The 25,130-nt window shown below is 40.9% G+C and overlaps 2 protein-coding genes across 3 annotated transcripts in view; one reads left to right on the top strand and one right to left on the bottom strand.

The window, feature by feature from the left end:
• The window catches only part of ralgps2 (Ral GEF with PH domain and SH3 binding motif 2), a 75,874-nt gene that overhangs the window by 44,796 nt on the left and 5,948 nt on the right, over positions 1 to 25,130 (top strand). Inside the window, exons 10-18 of one of the 2 annotated variants that reach the window (XM_080878395.1) lie at positions 19,147 to 19,284; positions 20,220 to 20,310; positions 20,502 to 20,569; positions 20,939 to 21,077; positions 21,203 to 21,354; positions 21,437 to 21,491; positions 22,119 to 22,196; positions 23,211 to 23,316; positions 24,570 to 24,662. In XM_080878395.1, coding sequence (XP_080734521.1) covers positions 19,147 to 19,284; positions 20,220 to 20,310; positions 20,502 to 20,569; positions 20,939 to 21,077; positions 21,203 to 21,354; positions 21,437 to 21,491; positions 22,119 to 22,196; positions 23,211 to 23,316; positions 24,570 to 24,662 — 920 coding nt within the window. The remainder of the gene's footprint in view (positions 1 to 19,146; positions 19,285 to 20,219; positions 20,311 to 20,501; positions 20,570 to 20,938; positions 21,078 to 21,202; positions 21,355 to 21,436; positions 21,492 to 22,118; positions 22,197 to 23,210; positions 23,317 to 24,569; positions 24,663 to 25,130) is intronic. The other variant, XM_080878396.1, reaches the window with a different exon arrangement.
• angptl1a (angiopoietin-like 1a) lies at positions 1,374 to 17,260 on the bottom strand. The gene is made up of 6 exons (XM_080878397.1): positions 16,933 to 17,260; positions 7,744 to 7,991; positions 7,000 to 7,620; positions 3,966 to 4,159; positions 2,577 to 2,847; positions 1,374 to 2,487 (listed from the first exon to the last, which is right to left on the bottom strand). The coding sequence occupies exons 2-6, from the start codon at positions 7,931 to 7,933 to the stop codon at positions 2,300 to 2,302; spliced, it is 1,464 nt and encodes a 487-aa protein (XP_080734523.1). The 5' UTR covers positions 7,934 to 7,991; positions 16,933 to 17,260; the 3' UTR covers positions 1,374 to 2,299.

The raw sequence follows: 25,130 nt of genomic DNA, 5'->3' as shown, positions 1-25,130 counted from the left end.
CTCTAGCAAATCGTGTAGGGACAAAGAGCCCATAGAAACATATGGGTTAACTCTAGGAATAAAGCCATTCATGCAGTTTAAAATAGTTCCTGTCCTTTCACCTTCACCTTGTCTAGCAAAAGCAGTATATCAGTAGCAAAACTTTGCCACCAGTGTCTTTGGTGTTGCTCGACAAGTGATCTAATATCTAATACAGGATCATAGGTACTGTACACATGGAAGAAAATAAAACCTATTTGATTTGCATCTGATTTTAAACGCTAAAAATAATAAAGTTTTCGATTTCAATTACACAATTGAACCAACAGCTGTTGGCCGCGATCTGCTTGGTTGCACAAACGGATTAAAAATATCCTTTGTGTTCGTGTAGCTTGGTGCTACACTTCTCTGAACAGGATGTCACTGATAAAGAGCTCGTTAATATTTATGATAGTCCCAGTGTAATTTTATTAATGCGATGCTGTAGCGTGTATTTTCAGTTTTTGGCCTCTTGTTAGGGGAGAGAGATTTTTACAGAATGCCAGAATTGAGCTCAGTGGTGCTCCAACTCCAGCTTGCTGTTGCTGAGTAGTGGTAGCTGTGGGACACGAGCATCAGCGTTTGGAATAACTAATGTAATGGAAAACAGCAAGTTAAAAGTGTCAAATATCTCACATCAAAAATCCTGCCAGCGGGGTTGGGGCCGGGAGGTTTTCATAACCAATTCCTGTAACCTACAGTCCTCTGTGTCAGGCTCTAGTACGGCTAGTCCTCATCTGCCCCGGACCTTTAGAGCGCAAAGCTTCGGTCTGCTCTGACTTACAGTTCTTCTAAAAGAAGAGTCTAGTGGAGGCATAATTTAAGATGACTGGTCAATACTAGTTTGTTGACTTGTCTCCAAATTAGAAGATGTTTAGTTATGGCAGTTTATGTTGCTTTATTAAGTTCTCTGAAAAACTCCGGCTAAACAGGGGGACATAAATGACAATTCTTGTCTCACATCTGACCTACTGTAAATTTGTAAATGCAGTCCCCGTGTGTGGTCAGAGCTAATTTCTGTTCACTTCCTTTAATTTGGAAGTCTCCCTGATCTTATTCATTGCTATGACAGCTTGGATTGCAACTAAATCAGATCCAATATAGTGGCTTATTTTAGGCGATGCTGTCATCCTTTATAAATAAAATTGCTGTGCTAATATTTTACACAGTGACATTTGCAAGTGTATTCGTGTGGGAAATGATTTTATGAAAGTCTTGCTATTTATTAAAACAAGAAGCGTAGTGAAAAGTGAGACATTTTATTGTTTATGAAAGAATTTAATTCCTCTCTGATGGCTGGTAGCTCATGTCACAACTTGTCCATCCTAAAGTCAACTAGATATCCACTCCAGGTAGTTTTGTCTTGTGTGTGTGTGTGTGTGTGTGTGTGTGTGTGTGTGTGTGTGTGTGTGTGTGTGTATGTGTGTTGAAGTGCTACTGATGTATTTCTACACTGGATAAGAAAAGTGTAAAGAATTGTATTGTTACAGGGCTAGATATAACAATGCCATGACTATATTAAATATAAATACACTGTTAAATAACAAAGAATGGCAGAGTGATGACATTGTGAACATTTGGCCTGAGTAGAATCACAACCTTTTTAAATTAACTTTCACAAATAAAGCCAAAGATATTTACATACTAAAGCCGTCTCAGCCATATGCACATTGAACAAGCACATTGTTGCACAGGTTCTTGTTCAGTCGGTGGGTTTGTGGGTTTGGTGCTGGGGGTCGGTTGTTGCCCCAGAAGTCCAGGAAATCCAGTAGAAACGGTAGACAGTAGGTGAACTATTTATTTCCTCTCACTGTTTGGCAGGTCTTCTCAGCACTACTTTAGATTGCATTAATTTTCATGCTACCACGATTAAACATCGCAGTTTATTCAATGCCCCATCCTATGGGGAACACTTTCAATAAGTCGCCATTAGCTGCTCAGAAGAAATCTCATCACTGTAGTAAACAATAATTTCCCTTTATAACATACTTAATCTCAAGAAGAGTGAGTAAAATAGGACACAGTCATACTAAAAGGCCTCAGGGAACTTCATAGACTGTCCACACTGATAGATGGAGAGTAGTTACTTGGGGAAGGCGGTGGTATCAGTCTTCATGTTAACTAGCCACAGAGTGGACTGTTGGCCATAAACATGTCGCTACCTCTTCCTCAGATGTGGCAGAGATTCCTGCTTCTGCCTTTACGGGATTTATTTATTTATGGGTAGAGAACGATAAGGATGGAGACTGAGATGCATCTGAAAGAACCACAGTTCATTGTCCTAGTCAATTGGCCGCATCATGAGGCGGACTGATTTTAGGGAGTAGAAACCGCCCCCGTAGTCTGCCCAGAAGATTCCATCCTGAAACTTGCTGCGGTAAACTCCCCCGCTGTACCACACCCCATTCAGATTGGTCTGTCCGCAGGCATTGTACCACCAGCCGCCCTTGTGGAAGTGGGCGCAGTTACCTAATGAAGAGAAGAACCCAGGCTCAGAAAATAAGATCAGAGTAATGCATGAATTATTTCAAACTAATGTAACCAATATGTCCCCCTACCAGAGAAGGAGTCCTTGTCACGATCGAGCGTAGTGAACTGTTTGCCGTTGTGACTGCTAAAGGAGTCACCAGCATTGCCCTGGTAGGTGCCTAGCCTCAGCCGGTAGCCCTCCTTCTCAGACTCCAGATGAAAGCTGCTGTACTCGGCATACACCTTCTTTCCTGTCCAGTCTTCCAGCTCTATCATCAGCTTGTAATCACCCTGTTTCGTAAGATTGTAGATGTTTTCCAGGCCGAGCCAGTGTTCGCCATCTATGTTACCGAAGCCTTTCTGCAGGGGACAGGCACCACATTATGACAGTACGACAGTTTCACTTGTGATTTCAATGTCACTACTTTTGTACGTGTAGCACTAATTTACGTAAGCTGGATACTGCGGTTTAGCTAAATGGTGAATGAATAGATCTTTTGCTTCTGTGGTCAGTGAAGGCAAATCGTTTCCAAAGAACACAAACATTAAAATGGAGTGAGGTTATTATGAATTCTTGCCAGGGAGCTGTGTTTATATGAGTTTTCTCCTTGCAATCAAGTGAATTGAAATCAAATCTGTTTCCCATTGAAATGATAATGTGTTAAGGTTGTGATCTGCGGTTTCTCACTCTACAAATTTGTTGAACAGCAAAGCCAGCGATGATTTGGCAGTGTTTTAGATGGAGAGTTGAATGCAGCAAGTGGAGAACTGCACAAGTGTTTTCTGTCTCTAATCCAATCACCATGACCGTATTAATACATGAATCCAAATTTTATGACTCAAGGAGAACTCCTGCAATTTGCCTTCATCACATACAGAGAAAACGGAGGTCAGGCATTTTGATAGAAATGGCACAGGAAAAAAGGTCATCTTATCTCATAAGGCTGAGACATGGGAAGTAGAGAAACAGGGGTCATTTCCAGTGGGGTTGAGAGGGGAGCTGCGTTTCCCTCTCAGCCCTTGGGGCTCTCTTATTGCATACATTTGTCCCTGGATTCAGTTCTTGGCTGCAGTTTCAGTGTGAGGAAATCCACCACTAAGCTATTTACACTGTTTGAACAAGTGCTTGCTTAGTGACCTTAAAATGAACCTCAGAGACTGGGCTGCTAAGGAAAGGGGTGGGCTGCACAAACTTACTAATTTTGTTGGCATTGCTCTCTTGAAGGTGGGACTTGTGAAAAGAGTGATACGGAGTCTCTTTATCTGTCACTTTATTTTTGGGCCATTGGCATAAGCAACTAGCCAATCATAGGTTCAGTATAGATTTTATGATCATCTGCAGGGTAAGCTACATATTCTTGGCTAGTGGCCCTAAACCTACTGTTATTGTACATTTGTGTCCTTGAAATGCCAAATTCTTATCACATGTCCTGTTAGACCTGCTGTTACTTCATTAATCTCCTTTTCCGTAAACTTACCTTGTAGTTCTCCCAGTTGCGGAAGAAGTTAACAGAGCCATCTTTCCTCCTTTGCATAACTGTCCATCCTCCATTGTCGAGGCCATGCTCGCACCAGGCTTGGATCAGTCGGTCACTGCCGTTTGCCTTAAGAAGGTACATACCACTGGTGGTGTAGCCTGCCTTTCGCACCTGGTAGCAGTCATTGAAGGGACCTGGTGTTGTAAATGATGTAGAAGAGGAAGATAAATGAGCGGTTCTTATTTGAACATTAATATTGATGAACACTCATTTGTGATATTTTAATCTGCATATAAATTATATTGTTAATATTGAGAAACCCAAGTGGTGATTTTAATAGGTGATCATTTTGAGGACAAGGGTACGCATGATACTAAGATGAGCCGTAACTTGCACTAAAAAGCCATGTATTACCATATCTTTGACTAACTTACAGAATCTTCATTTTTCTTTATTTAATTATTAAACAACACATATTATCTGACTTGCACACAGTTGGAAACTTCTGAATAATAAGACTTGACTATGTCCTGATTTAAATGTCACTCTTTGTAGTTAACATACAGAAGTCATTATAAACTAGATTAAAAGGGAAGACAAAGCTGGGAATTAATATCTTTGCTCAGACCACCCAAACATCCCACAGTCTGAAGTTACATAAGCTTTCATCTGCACACCAAAGCTGTATTTAATATTCACCTAGATTCCACCTTCAGTCAAAGCTATGAGGTGGCGCTGCACCAGAGCTGAGCTGAAGCAGCTGAATCTAAACCGGCCACATTTCTTCTTTCTCTCTGTGAATATTTATTAAACCAGTATCAACACAAGCTGGGTCTGTCTGTCTAGTCTAGAGGCCTGTGGTAGACTCTCTGAAAGCACATAGGTACCCAGTATAATACATAGTAGTTGGTTCATCTAGACCAAACTGTGGTGAAGCGGTGCGTATTTATACTTGTATGGAACCTACATGGAAGAGGGGCTGCTAGGACCTGTGGTGGCTTTCTGTTTTACACTTTTCCCTCCTTGTTTCGGATCTATCCTGTCTGCTGCAAAAACTCATCCATAAAAACTCCATAGAAAAAAACAAAATTAAATCTTCCTATTATAACTTTTTATCTCGATCATGAAGGAGCACCACTAATCGAGTGAAAACAGCAGCTGATGGATAAGGTCAGTAAGGATATGGTCAGAATGCTGTTTGTAGTATGTATGTCAGTTCAAATACACTTTAATCGGCTGATAACTAATCAGACAGTTACAGCTTGGTAAGGCAGATGAGGAACTCCACATAGCTAGAGGTAGTTAAAAGGATACGCGGTCTTCTTGTCATTTACAAGTTCAGTCTCTGCAATTTTACCTCCCACGGGCACTTCCTCACCTCGTGCCATCTTCTACCTTTGTGTTTCTTTGGAGATTTTTTTTCTGCGTGGAGGCTTTTAAAATATGCTCCTCTGCTCTTTGAGCTTAAAAGAAGCATGTCATTATTTGAATGTCAGTGGAGGTGGCGACAGGTCTGTGATTTAAGAAGAACAGTGTTTCACTGATTGATGTGGGCTTTCATGAGAAACCAGACACTTGTGATTAACGCACATTTAAAATGACTGTATAGGCATTAACTCTTGTATAGACTTAAATTTTTTCTTCTTTTTTTTCCCCCTTTTTTGCAATGACAGGACAGTGACTGTAAGCTGATGCCTTTTAAACAAAGCAAAAATATCATAATGCTAAGGTCTAACTATGCCGCCCGAATGATCATAAACAGAAAAACTGACTTAATTATTTCCAAAATAGTGTACATCTGAATTTTATGTCATTATTTAACTCTGCCATATGTAAAGCCCAGAATAGGTGATGCTTTGCCATATCATAGATGCAGTTTTATGGCATTGGTGCATGTTTTCTCAAATATTTCCTGATATAAAATGTGGTGTTTTTTGTTTTTGTTTTTTTGTTTGTTTGTTTTGGGGTTTTTTTCTCATTCTGATACCTTTTTTTTTTTTTTTTAAGGTGAATTTTGGGTGCTTTCATATAGTTTGCCCAGCCGAGGATGTTCAGGCTCCATATATATATATATATACACATACCTACCTTATAATTCGCCATAGACATGCATACCAAATGACTGAAAGTAAAGGGTAATTTACAAATAAGCTGTGAAATGTATTGGTTTAAACTTGATGATATGATGATGACGATAATGTAGTTAAACTGTGACCCTGTCAAAAATACATTTATTTTGGCCCTTAAATTTGTCTGGTTCTGACCCATCATTTTTTCAGACAGGCTTTGTTTTGCTTTCCCCTTTGTCTGTTTCACCGTTTAAGGGCTTGTATAACCCCTTTCAACATTCTTCCCCATACTTTAATCGCCAGTCAAAATACAAGCGCCCGGACCAAGTTTTAGGAGCCGTTTCCAAGTAGCAGTCTACCTTGCAAATTAGTTTCACATTGGCGATTATCTTTCTCAGATGTCAGGATGGTCAACTTTTTTTTGGAAGAAAAGAACAAAGGAGCATTGTCTATTTAGAGGATTTTATCTGATTAGTTATTTTAGTGCAGGGTTCTCAGACTTGTTGGGCAAATCCAGTAGATGGGTACTTTAACGATACCCTGCCCCTTTACTTATCCAATTGAAGATATATCTTTTCCCATTTTACCAAGTCTTCTTAATGCTGTTAAAAGAGGCCTAATCCCCATCCCACTAATTTAGTGCATATGCTCTGTATCATGCTGCCAATACAAGCAGCCAAGTGGGATCATAGGAATGTATGATTTCACTGCCTCTGTAGCATGCCAAGCATGAGCCAACTGTGCCTCAACAGTACCAACTGTTGCGAGAAATTAGGTTTTGAATTGCGATCCCTAGCTAATTATACTTTAGTAGTTGTGTGTACAATTAGCACAGTTTCTGACAGTTACTTAAGACATCTTACTTTTGCTCAGCGTCAGCCTACTAAAAGTCATTAGATTCCTGACTGTTTTACAGTCCTCAGTTATTCCTCAGTCTTTGCCTGCTATTTTAAATTTGTACTTGCCATCAGAGGTAAGCGTTCCTTGCGGTGGTGGAGGGTCAATCCCAAAAGGGCTTATTGTAGGTGGGTTGATGCGTGGTCCACGGGAGAACTCCCTGTTGTTATTGTCCCTCTGTATCTCATTGGTGAAACGGTTGTTGACTGGTATATTCTGCGGTACCACCTGCACCAGAGGGGGAACTGCAGGCAGCTCACTGCGTCCCAGCGTCCTCATACACTGCTCCTCCAGTACAGATATGAGAATGGACTGGTTGTTGACCACTCCGGCCATTGTGGCAAAACGGGCCTCTAGCTCCCTATACCTTGAAGCCAGTCGCATCATCTCTGAGGTCACATTGAGGACACGGTTCTCCAGCTGGGCGAGCTCCAAGGAGTTGTCTCTCTTCCTGATGATCTCATGTAGCAGCTGCATATATAGTTGGGTCACCCTGGAGTTCATGTTCCTGCTCTCTTTCCGCAGCAGCTTCATCTCATTCACCAAGTTACCATCCACATCTACCACCAGCTGCAGCGTCTCAATCTCACGGCGCTGTTTGTTGAGCACATCCCGCACATCTGCAATCTCCATACGGGTCACTCTTTCCTTGTCTGGCTCTGGGCCTGTGGTGCTGGCACAGATTGGACCTGATGACAGATATGATTTAAGAGATTAATAAGAAGCTGTTTTGATGTAATGGGAAGCAAAAGAGAGACTAGTTCAACCATATTGTACTAAGGGTACTTTTCGAAAAATAGCATATTTTCTACCTGTGATTCTCTGCTCAGGTACAAGGAAGGTATAAGAGCATTTTTCGGCATCAGGATCCAGAGGAGCTCTTTTACTCCTGTGGAGAGAAGGCTCTTTGGTCCTCCGGGCTTCCCTGGAGCTCCTGCAGTAACTTTCCTGCCAGAGGGAGAGGCAGAGCAAGGCGCACAGACGCCACATCAGCCCTTGCATTGCTGCTGGCTGACTGAATGGATAGATGGGCAGCTGCTGGTACTCCCTCCAGGCCTCCCTGAAAGAACACACGACCTTAGGAGTTAAGGAAACAGCTTTTTCTTTGTGTACAATGAATAAAACACCAGGACTGTTAATTGTTTGCTTTTCCAGAGCAGAGGGATATAGTATTTTGATGAAATGGTATTTGAAGCTTTTTTTTTTTTTTTCTTTCTTAAAAAAAAGATATCAGCAGACAATCTAATTGTTTAGGAAAGTATCCAGTTGAGAATTTGTCACATACTGCTCCCACAGACTGTTATTTGTGTGGAAATAGTCAAAGAGAGAACACATTTTCTGTCCAGCCAACTGGCTTACGTCTGCTTTCTGTCTTAGTTAGTTCCCCTGCTGACAGACACCCCATTATTCAGAGGTTCTCTTGGTTTCCCCCTATTAAGGAGCTATGATATCTAACTGTTGCTGATTTATCTTTATCTTCATCCTGCCCTTGAATTTAGTTTATCTTCTTTAGTCTAGGACAGAGACTTGGCAAACTCCCATCCTCCCGGCTTCTATAAGATCCTACTTAAAGATGTTTTTTTTTTTTTGTTTTGTTTTGTTTTGTTATTTTCCCCCAACTGTAGGAATCAGGAACCCTTTTTAGAAATTATGGTACTTCTCAGCAAGTTGACCACAGGAATCAACTTCCAGTTTCTGGATTGTACTGTAGATACTGGAAGCAGCAGAAAATGGATGGCAACTTCATTTATTTTTAAGTTGGGACTTGCAAAGCACAGTCTCTTCTTAGCTTCTTTTCCCCCACAACAGATACACTTTTATTGATATGACACAAAATGGCAACCTAATGTGTTACAGTTACCTGATTCTTGCTGATCGATGCTTACATGGCAGACCCACATCAAGCTAAATGTATCAACAAGCTTTTTAACAATAATGTGCTATGCTGGAGATGTCATCTGCTACAGACATGGGTCGTTTGAGAACAGAGCAGTATAATCTGCTCCATTGTTATCGTATCGTTACCGTATTTGTCTCACCTGTCCTCCAGTGTGATTTTCAAGTGACAGTAATGAGACAGATTTTATCCGTAGCTGAGCATTTTTCAGTTCTTAGCAACAGGAAACGGTGGTTAGCATGCAGCACAGGCTGCTAAAAAGCACCTCACTAAGCTTCTGGCATTTTTTAGCATAGCGTAAAAACCTTTTGCATACAATTGAGGGAGTACTCCAGCCTTAAGAGGGTGTAAAATGTTGTGGCCATGCACCTCAGTAGGAAATTCAGTGCCACTTGGCTGTATAGTTTTTTTATTTTTATTTATTTTATTTTTTTTTAGATATAAAGTCTAGTCCACGTTGTTCCACCATGACATTAAAATATAAATACCTGGCTTCTGACTTGCTACTTCCACAGCTTAGATATAATGTTACTGTCCTTTGTAACTAGGTTGGCTACTTGCACTGGCCTCACCTGAAACACACCAACCACAAATTGACCCTAATGCAGTTTCCTTGACACAGTTAAACATGCCAGCACAGGTGTTGGGTAAGAGGTACTATTTATATTTTATTTAAATTATATTTTCCAAACATGCATGCAGGACAGTCACTAATGGATGTGAGATTAAGTCAGAAATCAATCAAAAATATGTGCAAAGCTGTTTCCCCTTGTGATTTTTTTTTTGTTCTGTTTCTCATCAGCATACAAACACAAAAAGCGCTCTCAGTCTCATGTACTGCTCAATTTAACACCCGACCTGGTCCTATGCAAGGCCAAGACTTTCTATCCCTCCTAATCCCCTCCATCACTCTTCACAGTCAGTCTTTTCTCTATGCCACATCATTATGGCCTACTCTCCAGCCTGAAACTCAGGCGCTGTGTGTCTCCCATATGACGCCATTGTGGTTCTTCAGGAATTCTGGCAATTATGTCACTTGGAACAATGTTGAAAGGGGGCAGAATTACAGTTAGTACTCTAGATCTGCAGGGTGTATGTGTGCGTGTGTACCTTTTTAATGGTATGTTTAAGTTTGTGTGTCTGTCTGTATGATTGAATACTCTGTGTGCATGACTACTCAGAGATGTTATTCATTTTCATGGTTGTATGTTTTTCCAGCAGCTTGTGTGTCTGACAGCGTAACCAGGTACTGTATCCTTGCTGACCTTGGTGAGAGCTGCTAATGTCTTTACCAGCAGCATCAGCACTATCAGTCTTCAAGTGTCTTCTCTTCTAAACTGTGGCTGACTTTTTAAACTTATCAGTTCCAGAAAGTCTTCATATTCATAAAGCGTACGAGGCATGAACAGAACTGTAACATCACAGCTCATCTATCAGTTATTGCCTGCCTTAGCACCTACCTACAGTCCCTTTCTTCTATCCCTTTGCTCTCTCAGCTCCTACCTTCATTTTATTTCCTTCTATGTGGTGGTTCTGAGTATGAGGGGCCTAGTCTCTTTTCATGGAAACGTAGCATATCAAAGACATTCCAGGAGATGTTGAGAGGTCAGTAGTGTGTTGTAAAGGTACAACATTGACAGTGTTTCACCAGAACAAGCAGAGTGCCCTTTTGAGTAAGAAGGAGAAAAAAAACATCTAAATTGGTTCAGGCCTGTAAGGGTTGTTAAAAGAAAAACACAAAGCTCACCTGTGTTTAAAGAACATCTGGTAACGTATCTTTTTATACTTGTGCAGTAGTACACATCTGTCCATATATGCATGAGTTCACACTCCTTGATTTCTCCTCAGGCTCTGCATTGTGTATAAAAGATGGATGCAGCCATCAGGACATTAACATTGTGTTTTTTGGAGTCAGGAAGCAAGAATGTGTAGTACCAAGTTAGCTTAAGGTCACAAACTTGATGTGCAAGTTGTAGGCTGCAAGTATTATTTCACTTAGAATGTACTGTCAGGTGGTTGAGAAACAGTAGGAGGTTAAAGATGGAAGAAAGTAATGGTGGTAGAAAATGGGTCATGGCCCCTCTTTGCCTTTCAGGTCAGTCATCGTGAACGTAACCTGAGGCAAATCCTCTCATACATAAACTACTCTCATTCCTTTTTATTCTTAACAGAATTCTCTGGCACTTTCTTTCAATGTGAAAGCCCCATCCTCTCGACTTCCCCCCCCTTTTTTCATTGCTTTTCTTCCTCTTTGCTCCCTCTGTTTAGTGCTCCTTCCACCCTTTTCAGTTACAGTTAACTAAAAGCACATGGGAGAATTAGACTGTAAGTAGTATACCAAATAAGAAACATTTAAACCAATTTTCTACTTTAATATGAATAGGATTTATTTTTTTGTTGGTGCTGCTTTACTAGCAAAAAATTGTGTAGTCCATTTGAAACCAGTGAAGGACTGACAAACGGTCACCTCTGCATGCCTTTTCTTTTTTCCTCCATCTTTTTGGCAGTAGTATGATCTCATGCACCTCTGTCATGCAGGGTATGCACTTCCTTATCTATCTTACAGTATCTCACTCCCCTGTCGGCATGTCTCTTTTTGTATGCCCCTGTCTGTGCTGTGGGTTAATTTATTTTCAATCCACAGTCATTCCACTGTATGAACCATTACACTATTATAAATGCAAATTCTGCACTTCAGCTGTAGTGGCACTATATTTTGTTTTATGTTTTTTAGTCATTTTGTAAATGATAAAAAAAACATAAAGGGGTTCACCGCACTTGCCCATATATGAAAAAAACAAAAACTATACAAAAACAAAATTACGAATTACAAAATGAGAATTGGCGCCATGCTGAATTAACTGCATTTCAAATTGGTCTTGGCTTACTACATTTACATTGACAGCACAATGACAGCCAGTTTCCTCTGGAGAGAAACTGGCTTTCGTCTACCTTTAGATTGTTCGTGTAGAGGCTGATGTTATAATTATATTATCATTGTTGTAAGAGAGGAAATGATCAGAGAAGTCATTAAGTAAGACATCTGTTTACTTTACTCCTGGCAGGGAAAAATTAGCTTGTAATATTCAGATAGACAGCATAATGATTGTTGAGGCTGACTTCACAGAGATGGCCATATGGCAGGCACTCTTATAACCTTGGGTTTCACCGTGCATAATTGCAAAAAACATATATTCATTTGTCACCTAAAGAAAACTATTACAAATATTTATTATAAACTGCCTGCATGGAGATTGTCATACACCTGTAACCAGACACCTACAGGTGTATGACAATCTCCATGCAGGCAGTTTATAATAAATATTTGTAATAGTGTGTACTTTAGAAGGAATGCCAAAAAGACAAGTGATAAATTAAAAGAAAGATCTGAACAACTGCGTGGAGAAACTTAGATGTGAAATTACAAGTGTGCTGTTTGTTAGGCTGTTTACACACAGTCTTGCTCTATATTATGTCCAGAAATTCTGAGAAGAGCCAGTTGATTGTGATTTCATGTGAAGATGGCGGACCTGATCCAGATGTCTGCTCAAGTGGTTACATAAGTAGTTTAACTGTAGTCACAGCCAGTGGAGAAGTACATGTTCCATAAACCAGGAGAAAAGTATAGGCCTAAGTGCTTGAACCTTGCAGTGAGGAGATGTTTGGGTTTACTTGTTTCCTTAGAGCACCAAAGTATGTATGCAAGTATGAGTATAAGATTGATGTAAACCATGCTGTGGCCTTAGAGGCCAACGGGTTACGCAGCGGTATTAAAAGTCTATACAAGGGGATAACTATGAAGGTAATGATGTTTATCCCTCATTTAATGTTTCATAGAGTTGGAGAATTAAATCTGTGGTGCCTTTAAAGCTGTGTTGGTGGCACATGGGAGCTTAATACCTTAATGAGAAACTTTATATTTGTTTTTGCTTCAGTTTGTAACCTCCTGTACATATGTATAATATCAGTCTGCAGCATGTTTGTTTCAGCGCCCACGGTGGGTTTCTAATGTGTCAGTCTCTCACTTGATGGATTGCAGTCCAGCCAGTGGGAGAGAATGACTTGGATAGAATTTATTTATATTTTCAAAGTCAATGTTTTTTCCCAGCCTCCAAAATCCTCTGCTTCCACTCCCTCATCTGGTCCTCAGACTTTCCCACAATAAGTCCAAAATACCTCCAAACACCTCATCACTGGTTCCAAAAAGAAGGGAACGTGAAAACAAAATAGGGAAAATAGGGATGAGTGAAGGAAATAAGTTTATTCTCATTCAAGGAACAACGTGGAAACAGCAACAACAACAGCAGCAGCTTTTTTTCTGTTCATGACATCAGACAGCTGAGTTACATGAGTAACTCAAAGTCAAACTTTTCCTGCGCTTGCTGAAACAATAGGTTACAGAAGTGTACGCAGAACGGCCAACAAAGAAACGATCTAACTTGCTTTTGATGAAGGATAGAATGAAAATGTGAGTAAATAAAAGGCTTTGGGAGGATAACTCAGCATGAGTGGGGATGTAGTAAAAGCGCTGACATTATGAAGCAGTTAATGAGAAGAAAAACAAACCAAAAAAACCCCCAGCATTCACACAGGAGTGCTAAAAACACAAAACTCGTAAAAGCCTCATCAAAACTGAAGAAACTTTAAATGCCGCTTCTAAAATGGAATACAAATTACATTGCGGTACAGTAAGTAATGGGAATGTTTTATATCAGTTCATGGTGTAAAACTAAAAGGGAAATGAGGGCAGATGCAAAGAATTACAGTAGGATTTTCTTTTTATTAGAAAACCTGAGCCACAAACGGATACTGGAGGTTTTTACTGGAACTTAAGGCAATCACTAAACATAACTTGAATATTAAGTTGATGGTGGCCTGTATTTTTAATAAAACCAACCCTTACTAACAAGTTATTTCAACCTCCTGCTTTTCTAGCTACTAAACTGTCGTCCTTGATGATGCTACCTGAGGCCCTACGGGCCCCCCCATCTGTTTTCCTTCTTCTGTAGGGGAAACTCTATAAACATGTGGGCTGAGACTGTTGTTGGGGTCAGAGGTCTATTTGTAGATTAGGGTACAGTCCCACCCTTCCTCTACTTTGCCCCCACCCACTCATCCGCCCGAAATCAATTGGTCTTTGTGGAAAGCGGGTTTCCCGTCTTACTCTGCGTTCATAACATGCACTTAAATGCACAGAAACTCAGGGTCATCCTTTTGTCTGTGCTGTGCTTAATGTAATGACTGAGATTTCCAACACTGTCATTATTACATGACACTCTTCCTCTTGCTTCCCCTCCTATAGAATAGACGACACACACACACATCTTTGGCATTATTCATTTTTGTGCATGAAAAAACCAACTGATGACACCATAAACTTGCATCTTCCTTTGTATAGTGTATTTTTCTCAGTCAGACGTGGCTAATTTGTCTTCTCAATGGGTCACGTGAGAAACTGGGACTGTTCTGTGTGTGCTCCACCGATAGGTTGGTATTAATTTTGTGTCTTTTATGTTTATTGATGTAACCCTCCACAACAATCCCAGTTTCTTGGTGAAAATTAATTTAAAATTAACCTAGCTAGGTTGATAGATTAGCTGTAGCTTCACCTTGGCGTGCTCTTTGGTTGATAACTGATAAATAAATGAATATCTGGATTGCTGCTTCAGGTTTTGTGCAGCAAAAATTACTTTCAGGAAGGTCAGGCGATCCAGGAGAGCAAGGAGGGGGGAAAATATTTTTTAAAAAAAGAATTTATATGAATGTTTGTTTGGCTGGATGGTTTAAAATTTCTGATTTAGTACATTCTTTGGCCACTCGTGCATACTTTTCCTTGGTTTTTATTTCTCTTCTGAGTCACACCTAGCCTTAAACTCAAACCTCAGACTTCACATGCTTTCTATTAGCTAAATCAACAAGGAAGAACACATAAATTTGCACACTGCATTACACGCTTGTTGTCCACTGGCTCTACTTAGTTACATGCCTCCACTTCACCCGTCTATTTACCCTGACCTCCTGGCTGACCTCTTCCTCCCTACGGTGACCAGTCTGTTCAGCTGTGTCCAAGCTCTCATTAATGAGCTTCACAGTTCAAACAAACTTTCCTGTGACTATCCTTGACTTTATCCTCCACTAGTTTTTGTATGTCTTTATAAAGTCTAAAAGTTTGTGTGGCTCATAATGTCGGTTTGAGTTTTAAGAGATATGTAATGTGTCAGAGTTGTTGTTCTGTGGTTGGGTTTAACATGTGCACACAGTAGTGCAGGAGCAGTGTTTTTGGATAAGACTTTATCCAGGATGTTATCTTTGTCCGCTTCTCTAATTGGCTGCGTTTTGCAGATAAAATCAGTTGAGACTAGCATTGACACGGGTTAAAAATGCAAGATACGATTGGATGCATGCCTGCTGCCCAAAAACCGCAGCTGTTTGTTGGTGCTGGCTGGGTGAGTTATGAGTCCCGTGCTGAGTTACAGCATAGTCTATGAAGGGACTGGTGGGGAGGGCTGCAGGTAACTGACTCTGATGGGCCACGCACTGCCTGACTGGCTTGTCATGGGACTTTTGCAAATTTTAAATAGAAAAGACATCAAACAGATGTTCTGCTGTGATTTAAAACTCTTAAGGTGAAGGCTATGAGTATGGTTAGTTTATGCGTGGATTGTAAGTAATGACCCGTTTTTAAAGCCTGTCCTTCGTGCAGTCACGGTTCAGGTAGAGCCGAATGCTGGTGCTTCAGCACGGAATGTTCTGGATATTTCTCAGACAGCTGTTCCTGCCTCCCCTTTATCTTTTTTATCTTTTTTTTTTCTCCCACTTATTTTTCCAGCCTGAATTATTAGAGGTATCGATATTATGATTTATTACTCTAAGCGGAAAAATGCTCGTGCAGTGTTTTCTTTCCTTTTCGCCATCGCTCATTTTGCTTTTTACTTCAAACACTGGCTTTTTGAAGGTCTGCGTGTCTCTCACGGACCTTTACAGCATTCACAGATGTGGCTTTGTAGCGAGCAGAATGTTTCCACAGATACCACCAACAGACCAGGACGTAAGCAAAAACATTTGAAGATAATTGTGAGTTGCTGATATGGAAGAGCACCATATTGATGTTATTAGTGTTCAAAGCTTTTGCCATCATGACAAGGTTGGGACTGAAGTGTCTTATGTCCATGGGGTGTATTTGATAGAGGATGTGGTTAAGGTTGGCTTACACTGCATTTTTATCTTTTCCCTTAACACGACCCTGAACGGGGAGCTTATAAACTGTCATAGAATCTGCTCACTTTTAAGCCTTCCAAAAAGGGGCTGTGAGGTGAGATGAGATCTCACCACGTCTGAATGTACAGATGGAACTTATTGGCCTAATCCCGATTTCCACCAGGTTAACTCGGCTACATCCCCGTACCCCTGTTAGCAGCCAGGTTCAGACTGTATTAGGAAACCAAAAGCCAAGAAAAAATAAACAGGCCTAGGAGCAGAGCTCAAATCTCTCCATCTGAGCTGATCACTCTCCCTCAAGTGTTTTGCTGGAATGTCCCAGTTTTCTTTTTTTTGTCTTCTCTCTGGCTTTTTCTTTCTCCTCAGGTAAGGTTTAATGTCATTTTCAGAGCAACTTTAAGATCTTGGATGTTTCTCCATTCTCACATCTAGATGAAACAACTCATTGACTGTATATTTTTTAAAATCATTTTACATAACTGATGTAAATCATGGCCCTGCACACCAGAAAAAGTTGTACTTTCTGAATTCAGTTGTTTTTGCCCTTCCTTAATACAACTAGGATCATAAATTCATAAATTCTCCAGATTTCTTTGTTGGCCTCATATACATTACATATGTTAAATGTATACACGATACACTTCTCAGTATGCTGTACACAGTATTTCTCAGTCAGACTCCAGGGGATAGCCAAAGAAGCGTTGCTAAATGTTTCTGTCTGCAGATGTAACCTCCAGTCACGAAACGTCCTAACCTCTCCAACCTCTCAGCCAGAGCTCTCACAGCTGCCCAGACACACACAAAACACCATCTTGCTGACAGACACACACACTCACTGATTCCAAAATCAAAATTGAAAACAGAATAAAACTCGAGCAGCGTTTACCTTTTTGTTACCAGTAGTGAGATGGATGTTTTCCTGCAGTTATGGTGTCACGTGTATATTATATTCTGTCTTCACCGGGCTGCAGTGCGCAGGACTCATGTCTCTGTCTCTCTCTTTGTCCAAGTCTTCAGAGGTTCTCTCCTCTACTCACTCCTCCTGTTCTGTAGCAATAAATCACAATGCAAGGCTTTAGTCAAGGCCCTACTTCCCGAAGCTCCCTGTGAACTTTCCTGGTGCTCAGACTGGGGTATGGTTCAAAAGCCGGCCACTTCAACAGACTGAGCTCTCACCACTGATGCCTTGAGTTTTTCACAAAGCATGGGGGAGACTAGAAGAGGGAGGGGAAGAAGGAAGAGAAGGGAGGAGAAGGGGGATGAGGGTGTGGGTGTTGAAGATTGCTTTTTTTTTTTTTTTTTTTTTTTTTTTTCTTTCCTCCCTCCTTTATTTTATTTATTTATTTATTTTTTAGTCGCCCAGCCTACCTCTGATGTCATAAGTGATAAAGAAAAGAAAAGACTGAAAAAGAAAATGGCAGAGCTGCTGATTAAATGTCCCATCCTTAACAATGACCTGTGTGGTTTTTGTATAAGGGAGCAAAGAGACAAGGCCTGTTTGAATTCAGGTGTTTTGCTGAGTCCAGGACTGCTTTGACCTCTTCATCCTTAATTACAGCTTGAAGTTCCCCTCCTTTTGCTTTTCCCTGTAGCAACGAGAAAAGCTGATTGTAATGCTGCTGGGGTTTCGGAGCTTCTTCCTGTAGAGAACAGCTGGATGTGAGAGTCGGAGACCAAAGCAGGCAGATAGAAATGATTCGTGGCACTACTGGTGCAAAATGATCACTCCAGGTTTACTCTAAGTTTATTTGGACTTAACTTGCTTTTTGTCACCATTGTGATTTACTTGAATGTGTTATTCATACATGTTTAAGCTGTAATGTTTAAAAGATCTTACTTGACCATTTTGGAAGAATTTTCTCCCTGATTTGTGATTGAATTTCTGCCTTCTTGCCATGACTATTTATTTCTTTCCATCTCGTACAAGTTTTGCTGCAAGTAAACATATACAAAGTGCCTGTGTATGCAAACCACAGCTTCTCTACTCATGCTTCTGTCTGCGTGTTCCAGGCAGTATGGATTTGTGCATGACTAACCGCCGTTATCCCTGACATACTCTCAGACAAGAAGCTATAGCGGTTAAGCCTTTAGGATTTCTCTCTTCCTCCTCTTCTCCCCAACTCACTGCTGAGTTGAAAAGCACTTGTAAACTTTTTCTTCTGTTCTCACCCTTTCCCTCTAATTCTAATCAGCTGTGTGTGTGTGTTATCCCAAAAACAAAGTGTGACCTCCTTTATCTGTTGGATCTCCTCCTGCCGTTGTGTGTTTAGGGTCTCTGTCAGCAGTGCTGTGTGTATTACACCATTTTCCATGGAGGGGAGGGTTGTGGGTGTCATGTAGTCTGCTGTGTGATAAGTTCTCTTTCATCTGCACCCAATCTCGACCCTGGCGTGTCCAAAAAAAAAAACATTCTGCAAGAAAAATGAAAAGAAGAGGGGACTGTAAGGAAATGCGCACCATCAGTTCAACTTGTTAATAACTCTCTTCAGATTGATGGCAAGCTGCTTCTGGGTTTGTCTTTTAATGTTAATATTTATTTAATGAGAGTAAGAATCTCAGCCAGAAATAGGCACTGAGAGTTTGGTGGGAGAGAGATGGCCATGATTTGGAAAGGCTAAAGAGAAGATCTACTCGGAGCACTTGTTCAGATCCACTGGGGAAAAAAAATCAGAGGGAAAAAGTATTTTTGAAGCTTGAGCAAAGTATATGCAAATTAGGTTTTGCAGGGTTTTTATTCCTGTCTGTTTTTGCCATATCAAACAAGCAGTGTGCAATTACCAGCTGAATGTGACTCCAAGAACCCCACAGCTGCATGACACTTGCATCATGCACCCAAGGAAATCTGGCTCTGTTGCAGTGTCCAGCCTTGTTTGTGTCTACATGTTTGCTTTCTAATGAGCTGAGCTCTGCGTTCGGTCAGGAAAACTCCCTGTGTTCTCCACTGAGGGTTAAAATAACACCTCCAACAGATGGACGCTGTCCTCGTTTGGCTTGCAGGGGGCTCTTGGATCGCTGAAGGATGAGTGCATGAGGGAGTTGTGCTCTGATTCTCTTAATTTAACAGACATCTCTTTCTATCTGCTTTTTCCTCCCTTTTTAGGAATGTACCTTTCTGATCTGACATATATAGATTCAGCCTACCCCTCCACGGGCAGCATACTGGAGAACGAACAGAGATCAAACCTGATGAATAACATTCTCAGAATCATATCGGACCTGCAGAGATCCTGTACCTACGGTGAGACTTCAACAGATACATGCCTATGCTGGTGTAGTATGTATATTTATGTGTATGTTTGCAGATTGTTTTTCACTGTGGTTACATTTGGGGTGGTTGCATCAAAAACCAGCGTTGGATAAATAAAGCAAGACTTGTCCGGCATGGGTAGGGTTTGTCCCATCCGGTGACTGTTCGTCTGCCTGCAGAGGGCACCGTTGTCAGATGGAGGCAGTGTACAAAGTGTCTGGTACATGCCACTCTTGCTTGTGCTGTTGTTGGTCCATCAGCCAGCCGCAGAAAGCACAAAAGTTATAACGTACGAAGAGCTGAAGTGAAACTGATTGTTCCCTCTCTCCAGCCCTCTTTTCAACCAATTAACATTCGGCACACGCTTACGTCATCAACTTTAAGCGATACGCAGTCTGAATTCCCATCCCCGAGCGTGTCTGGGATAGGTGAAAACCCTGTCCAACCAGAAACTCGTATGTGGACCGGCACATTTGCAGCACCAAAAATCCCACCATAAGGCTTTATTCAAACTGTTATTCACTAAAAGTGGAGCAGGAAGTGAGTCATTTGAATTAGTACAAATATTTGCTTAAAATTGGCTAATACCCTTCGAGGAAGATTCTACATAGAGTGGGTTTAAAAGTCCTCCAGCACACAACCACAGCTTACTGGAAAACGGTTGTTTTTCATGTTCTTTAAAAATATGCAGATGTTTCAAATAGGTGTTGGTCATTTAAGTACTTAAAACTAAGACACAGCTATTTCCTAGCTACACTCAGGCGGCTGCTGCTCTGGAGCTGTGTTTGGTTTAAAGTACTAATGTTATCCTTTTTCCAGACCCTTATTCTAGCCAACGTAAAGTATGCTGGCAGCTTGTGTTACACAGGCTCACATGTACACATGTGTTTTTAATTTCATGTCTGCCTGTATCTTCTCTTTCTCAGATATACCAGTGTTGCCTCATATACAGAAGTATCTCAACTCAGTCAGGTATATTGAGGAGTTGCAGAAGTTTGTGGAGGATGACAATTACAAGTAAGAAGCAAACAAACAAAGCTTTTGCATTATAGTTATGATTTCTTGCCAAGGTGATAAAGAGAGATGTTTTTGCTGTTAATTGTACTGCTTGCTTGTTTCTTTTCATCATGATGAATTTACAGAAGAGTATTGTAGGGTACTGAAATTGATTTTTTTCAATTGATTTATGCTGCATTTTTTTTCTTTAGATTGTCACAGAAGATTGAGCCAGGCACCAGCACACCACGAGCCAACGCCTCCAAAGAGGATCTTGTCGGTGAGTTTAGTCTCACTTAATCTGAACTGAATGTCCAAGTAGTTTCAAATTTGCACATTAGTATATCAGTTATAACAAAAATTATAGTTTTTGTTTTATTTTCAAATTAAATGACACATTTGTCCAATGTTGTTAAAAAGTAACATGTTTTAATTGATTGATCCTGTTATACTGTCATTAATGTCTTTATTCGCAAAGATTGTTTTCGATGTCACTGTGCATTTCAATGTCCTACATTTTTCACTTAAAGTGGAATTTAAAAGTTCTTTAAAATAATAAGAATAATAAAGAATTAACTTGTTTTTTTTTCTGTACACACCATAAACATGACATCTCTATTCTTCTGTTGTGGTTTTACTCTGTTTACAGGTCAGGAAGCGTCAGCATCTCCTCTCTGTGGACGTAAATGTGCGGTAGCACCAGACGGAACCAAAGTCCCAGCAACACCTCCATCCCCCAGGAACCTTCTGCCCTACGGACACAGGAAGTGCCACAGTCTGGGCTACAAGTCAGTTTCTATTGTTAATCTTTTATAAGAAATAATTTTCATATGTATGTCCTATAGTTTAAAAAATATACACACACACACATACACACTGGTGCTACTCTGTCTGCTTTGTTGTGTCTCCACAGCTTTATCCATAAGACAAATACAGTAGAGTTTAAAAGTGCTACATTTCCCAATGCTGGCTCTCGCCATCTGTTGGATGACAGCGTGATGGAAAGCCACAGTCCTACCAGGGGACAAGCAGAGAGCTCGACTCTGTCCAGTGGCATTTCACTTGGTAAAACTTAAACCTCTACAGTTATGAAGTAGAGTTTTTATGTTCAGTGGATGTTTTTATGATGTTTTTTATATGTATACAGGGAGCAGTGAGGGCTCGGAGCTCAGCGAAGAGATGTCTTGGCCAGCTTTTGAGAGGTAAAGCTAATGCATCTATGTCTTCACTGTTTTTTCATCATAACCACATGCAAAAATCAGATTGAAGGGAAAAAAAAAATCCCCAGCCTGGATGTGATCATCTAAATTTTAAAGCTCTGGCTTCAAGGCACATTTATGCAAAACGATCTGCCATTGAAACCCTCTCACACGCGCCATGCTTTTAGCCTTGCAGCCATGGCAGTCATGCCTCATCCGTCCACTGCTGCGCTTTGCCTTTAGCAAAGATGTAAAGGTGCTTCTGCTTCTCCAGCAGCCTGAAATGTATTAACTGCTTTAACATTTAAGTCTAGCAGCCCCCGTGCCAACCTGTGTCTGGAGCAAAACTATGAGGAAAAAATGCTCAGCTGAAGAATCTACTTGCTTGAAAATCATCTTAACCTCTTTTAAAGCACTGTTCCTTTTTTTTAAAGTTTTGAGTAACCCAAAAAACACATCCATCGATAACTCCTCTAACCAAATAACTGCTCCTCATCTTTCCCTAATCCATGCTATTTAAATAAGGCAAAAAAAAAAAAAAACAGTGGGGGGAAAAAGAGAGCCACACAGCCTTAACAGTATCCCGTGCCCCCTATTTTGTCCTATCCTATCTTATGCTATTCTGAACAGGACTCGGTTCTATCACTCTCTGGGCCCAGTGACCCGTGTGGCCCGCATCCCCTACAAAGGCGTCTTGAGGCCCAGCAGGTACACCCATCTCGACCGGAACAAACTTGATCTGAGCCAAAGCCTCTCTTGCCCTCACTTTCCACCCTTGAGTCCCTGCCAGGGGCTGCTGTGTGCTGGTGCTTAGTGTGTGTACTGCTGGGGTAATCTTGTAGTTTGAAATAAGAGTGTATGTGCTGGTGAAATCACATATCTGGTGAAGGGAAAAGGATTCTTATGGTTCTTTATCTTTTGCTGCCTTCTCGAATTTCTTGCATGCCTGTCTCATTCTCAGACTTATTGAGGTTGAAGTCAAGGTATTGGAGTCTGCACGTCAGCCAGCTAAAGCTACAAGCGTTGACTTAACAGACAAGAAATCTGAGGATGAATCTTACTGCACCTTATTAAAACCTTTAAAAAAATCTATATTATCATATGCTTCAGATATCATCTTTCCAGATCCTGAGATTATAGTCAAAATAGACTTCTTTTTGTGATTAGTTTCCAAAGTATTTCACAGCTTGGAGGTAAAAGCAAATTTCCAAAGTCACAGTGCTGTCGCTGGAAAGAAACTGTTAAATCCTCATTCCTATAGTCAAGAGAAGCAGACTATTCAGGAGCATTAACGTCCAGTTGTCATGGACATTGCATATTAGGCATCTCTTGCGGTTAGGGATTCTCTCTCTCTCTGTCCCCCCCCCCCCCCCCCCCCCCCCCCAAAAAAAAAAAAAAACCAGGCTTCGCTACACTCCTGCACTGAGCTTCCTACTCTGATCCTCCAGACAGACACAATCTGCACACCGCTTTTCCCGTCTTTGCTCTTCTTTTTTGTGATAGCAGTGTTGAGATTTATATCTTTGAAATTCATTTTTGTCAAAACAAAATGGGGGCTACTTAGGCAGAAAGCAGGGGTAAAGGTAGCTTTGCAGATTGCATCTGGCTGTACTATTAGTTTATCTCTAAATCTATATGGTGTGCATGGAAATATGCATGTTCTTTTTCTTGTATGCATGTTTTTATATTTAAGGGGTAATGTTTGTCTTTGTCCCATTGCAGCTCAGCTGAGTCAGAGGAACTTGCAGTTCACTTGTACCCTGGAGCAGTCACAGTGCAAGGAGTGTTAAGGCGAAAGACTGTGCTCAAGGAGGGCAAGAAACCAACTGTGAGAATACACACTCACACATTTGTCTAGATAAGCAGACGCGCACGTGCCTTCATGTGCTGCCCATACCTTCATGTACTCCTAAGCAGGAGCACATGGGACATATATACTGTCAATCACAGATGGGACCTCAGAGGCTTCTTAACCTGCAGAATATCTTTCTCTGTCTGTTCCACATGTTTTCTCATTAACCTCACCCTCCCGACCCTGTGACACTAAGATTACCCCCTTATGTTTCTGCTGGAAATAAATGTGGAGCTTTATATGAACTTAAAATAACTAAAGACTGTCATACGTAGTGATGATGGTTTAAAGTCTGGCGCTCCACACCTGCCGTGTTAATTAATGGCTTCACTTGATCCCATTTTCTTTCATGCGTTTTCTCCTTATTTCGTTTCTATTAATTTTAAGTCTTTTTGTAGTTTGCAGAACAAGCTCCTTAGATTGCATGTTGAGTCTTTCACAAGCACAAGAAAGGATTTTTTTTTTTTTTTTTATTCAAATATGTTTTATATTTTAAGGTTCTGTTAGCTTTGATAACAGCGTTGCACAATATTGGCAACATCTTTACCAGCGTCATGAGGTCATCACCTGAAATGCTTGTTCAAGGAGTTCCCACATATGCTGAGCACTTGTCAGCTGCTTTTCCTTTTGTAGTCCATCTCATCCCAGTTTGGCATTCGTGGGTGAATGTAACCCTTACAAAGCCCAAAGGTATGTTTTGACTCACCAGAAAAGCCCCCAACCCACCTATCAACACCATCAAAGCTGCTCATCGGTTCTTCACAGTGGGAACCACACATGGAAATGCCATCCATTCCCCCTTCTCCGCATCTCAGAAAAAGCTTAACAGCTGGACCCAAAAGTCTAAAATCGTAACCTCTTGGGCCAAACAGATTTCCACGAGTCTAATGTCCATTCCCAGTATTTGGGATCTGGAGACTTGGTTGGGTCAGTGCCTTTGGCTCTGTATCGTTTTTCTTGAGCCATTCCTGTGTATTGTCCAGCTAGCAGAGGTTGTTGCCATTTTGGAGGTGTGATTAGTTTATAAGAGTTTTTTAGCTTCTTAGTTTAAGTCCGTGTGAATGGCAAGCATCAGATTACATTGTAAAAGATGATAAGTGTCATTTGCTTTCGTGCCTGTGGCTTTAATATAGAGTCTGTTACCATGTTAGTGTCACTCTATGTAGTTTTTCATTGACTTAATGCGGTTGAATCAGAGTGTGTGATCAGATTTCAATTTGTGCCTCTAGGTGGCATCTTGGACCAAATACTGGGTTGCTCTGTGTGGAACCCAACTCTACTACTACCCTGCCAAATCCTTGAAGGCCACTGAGAGAAAACATGTAAGACACACAAGCGCACACACATACACACTCTTTAACACTCTGGTGACGCATGCATGGGCAGCGTTTTTGCAACAGGTGCTATAGAGGTGGTGTTTTCTTCGAGCAGGTGAGGACAACAGATGGAACGTAATGTAACGACACTGAGACGTCCAAACGTCTTAGATGTCCACTGTACGAACTGCAGGTGTTGATAGAAGTGAGTCGGCGTAGCAAACGACCCCAAAACACTCTGTTTTATAAGGAGACGACATATGATAGCCATTACTTACTCAGTCTTAAAAACTTTAGTCTGAAAGTCTGAAAAAAACACTTAATGATTCTTTTTCATGTGCTTTGTACTTGGTATGCACAGGGAGGGGAAAAGGGAAACGAAAACAAAGAGCTGTAAATTTTTCATGTCATGTCGACACGACATTATTCAAAAACAAGTAGGCTTGGGGTGTGTGAGTGTGTGTTTGTTTTGGT

The sequence above is a fragment of the Rhamphochromis sp. 'chilingali' genome (genome assembly GCF_963969265.1).
Source record: "Rhamphochromis sp. 'chilingali' genome assembly, chromosome: 3".
In the NCBI taxonomy this organism is placed as follows: Eukaryota; Metazoa; Chordata; class Actinopteri; order Cichliformes; family Cichlidae; genus Rhamphochromis; species Rhamphochromis sp. 'chilingali'.
The sequence above is the reverse complement of the archived record's forward strand: the minus strand, read 5'-3'. Positions and strand labels throughout refer to the sequence as shown.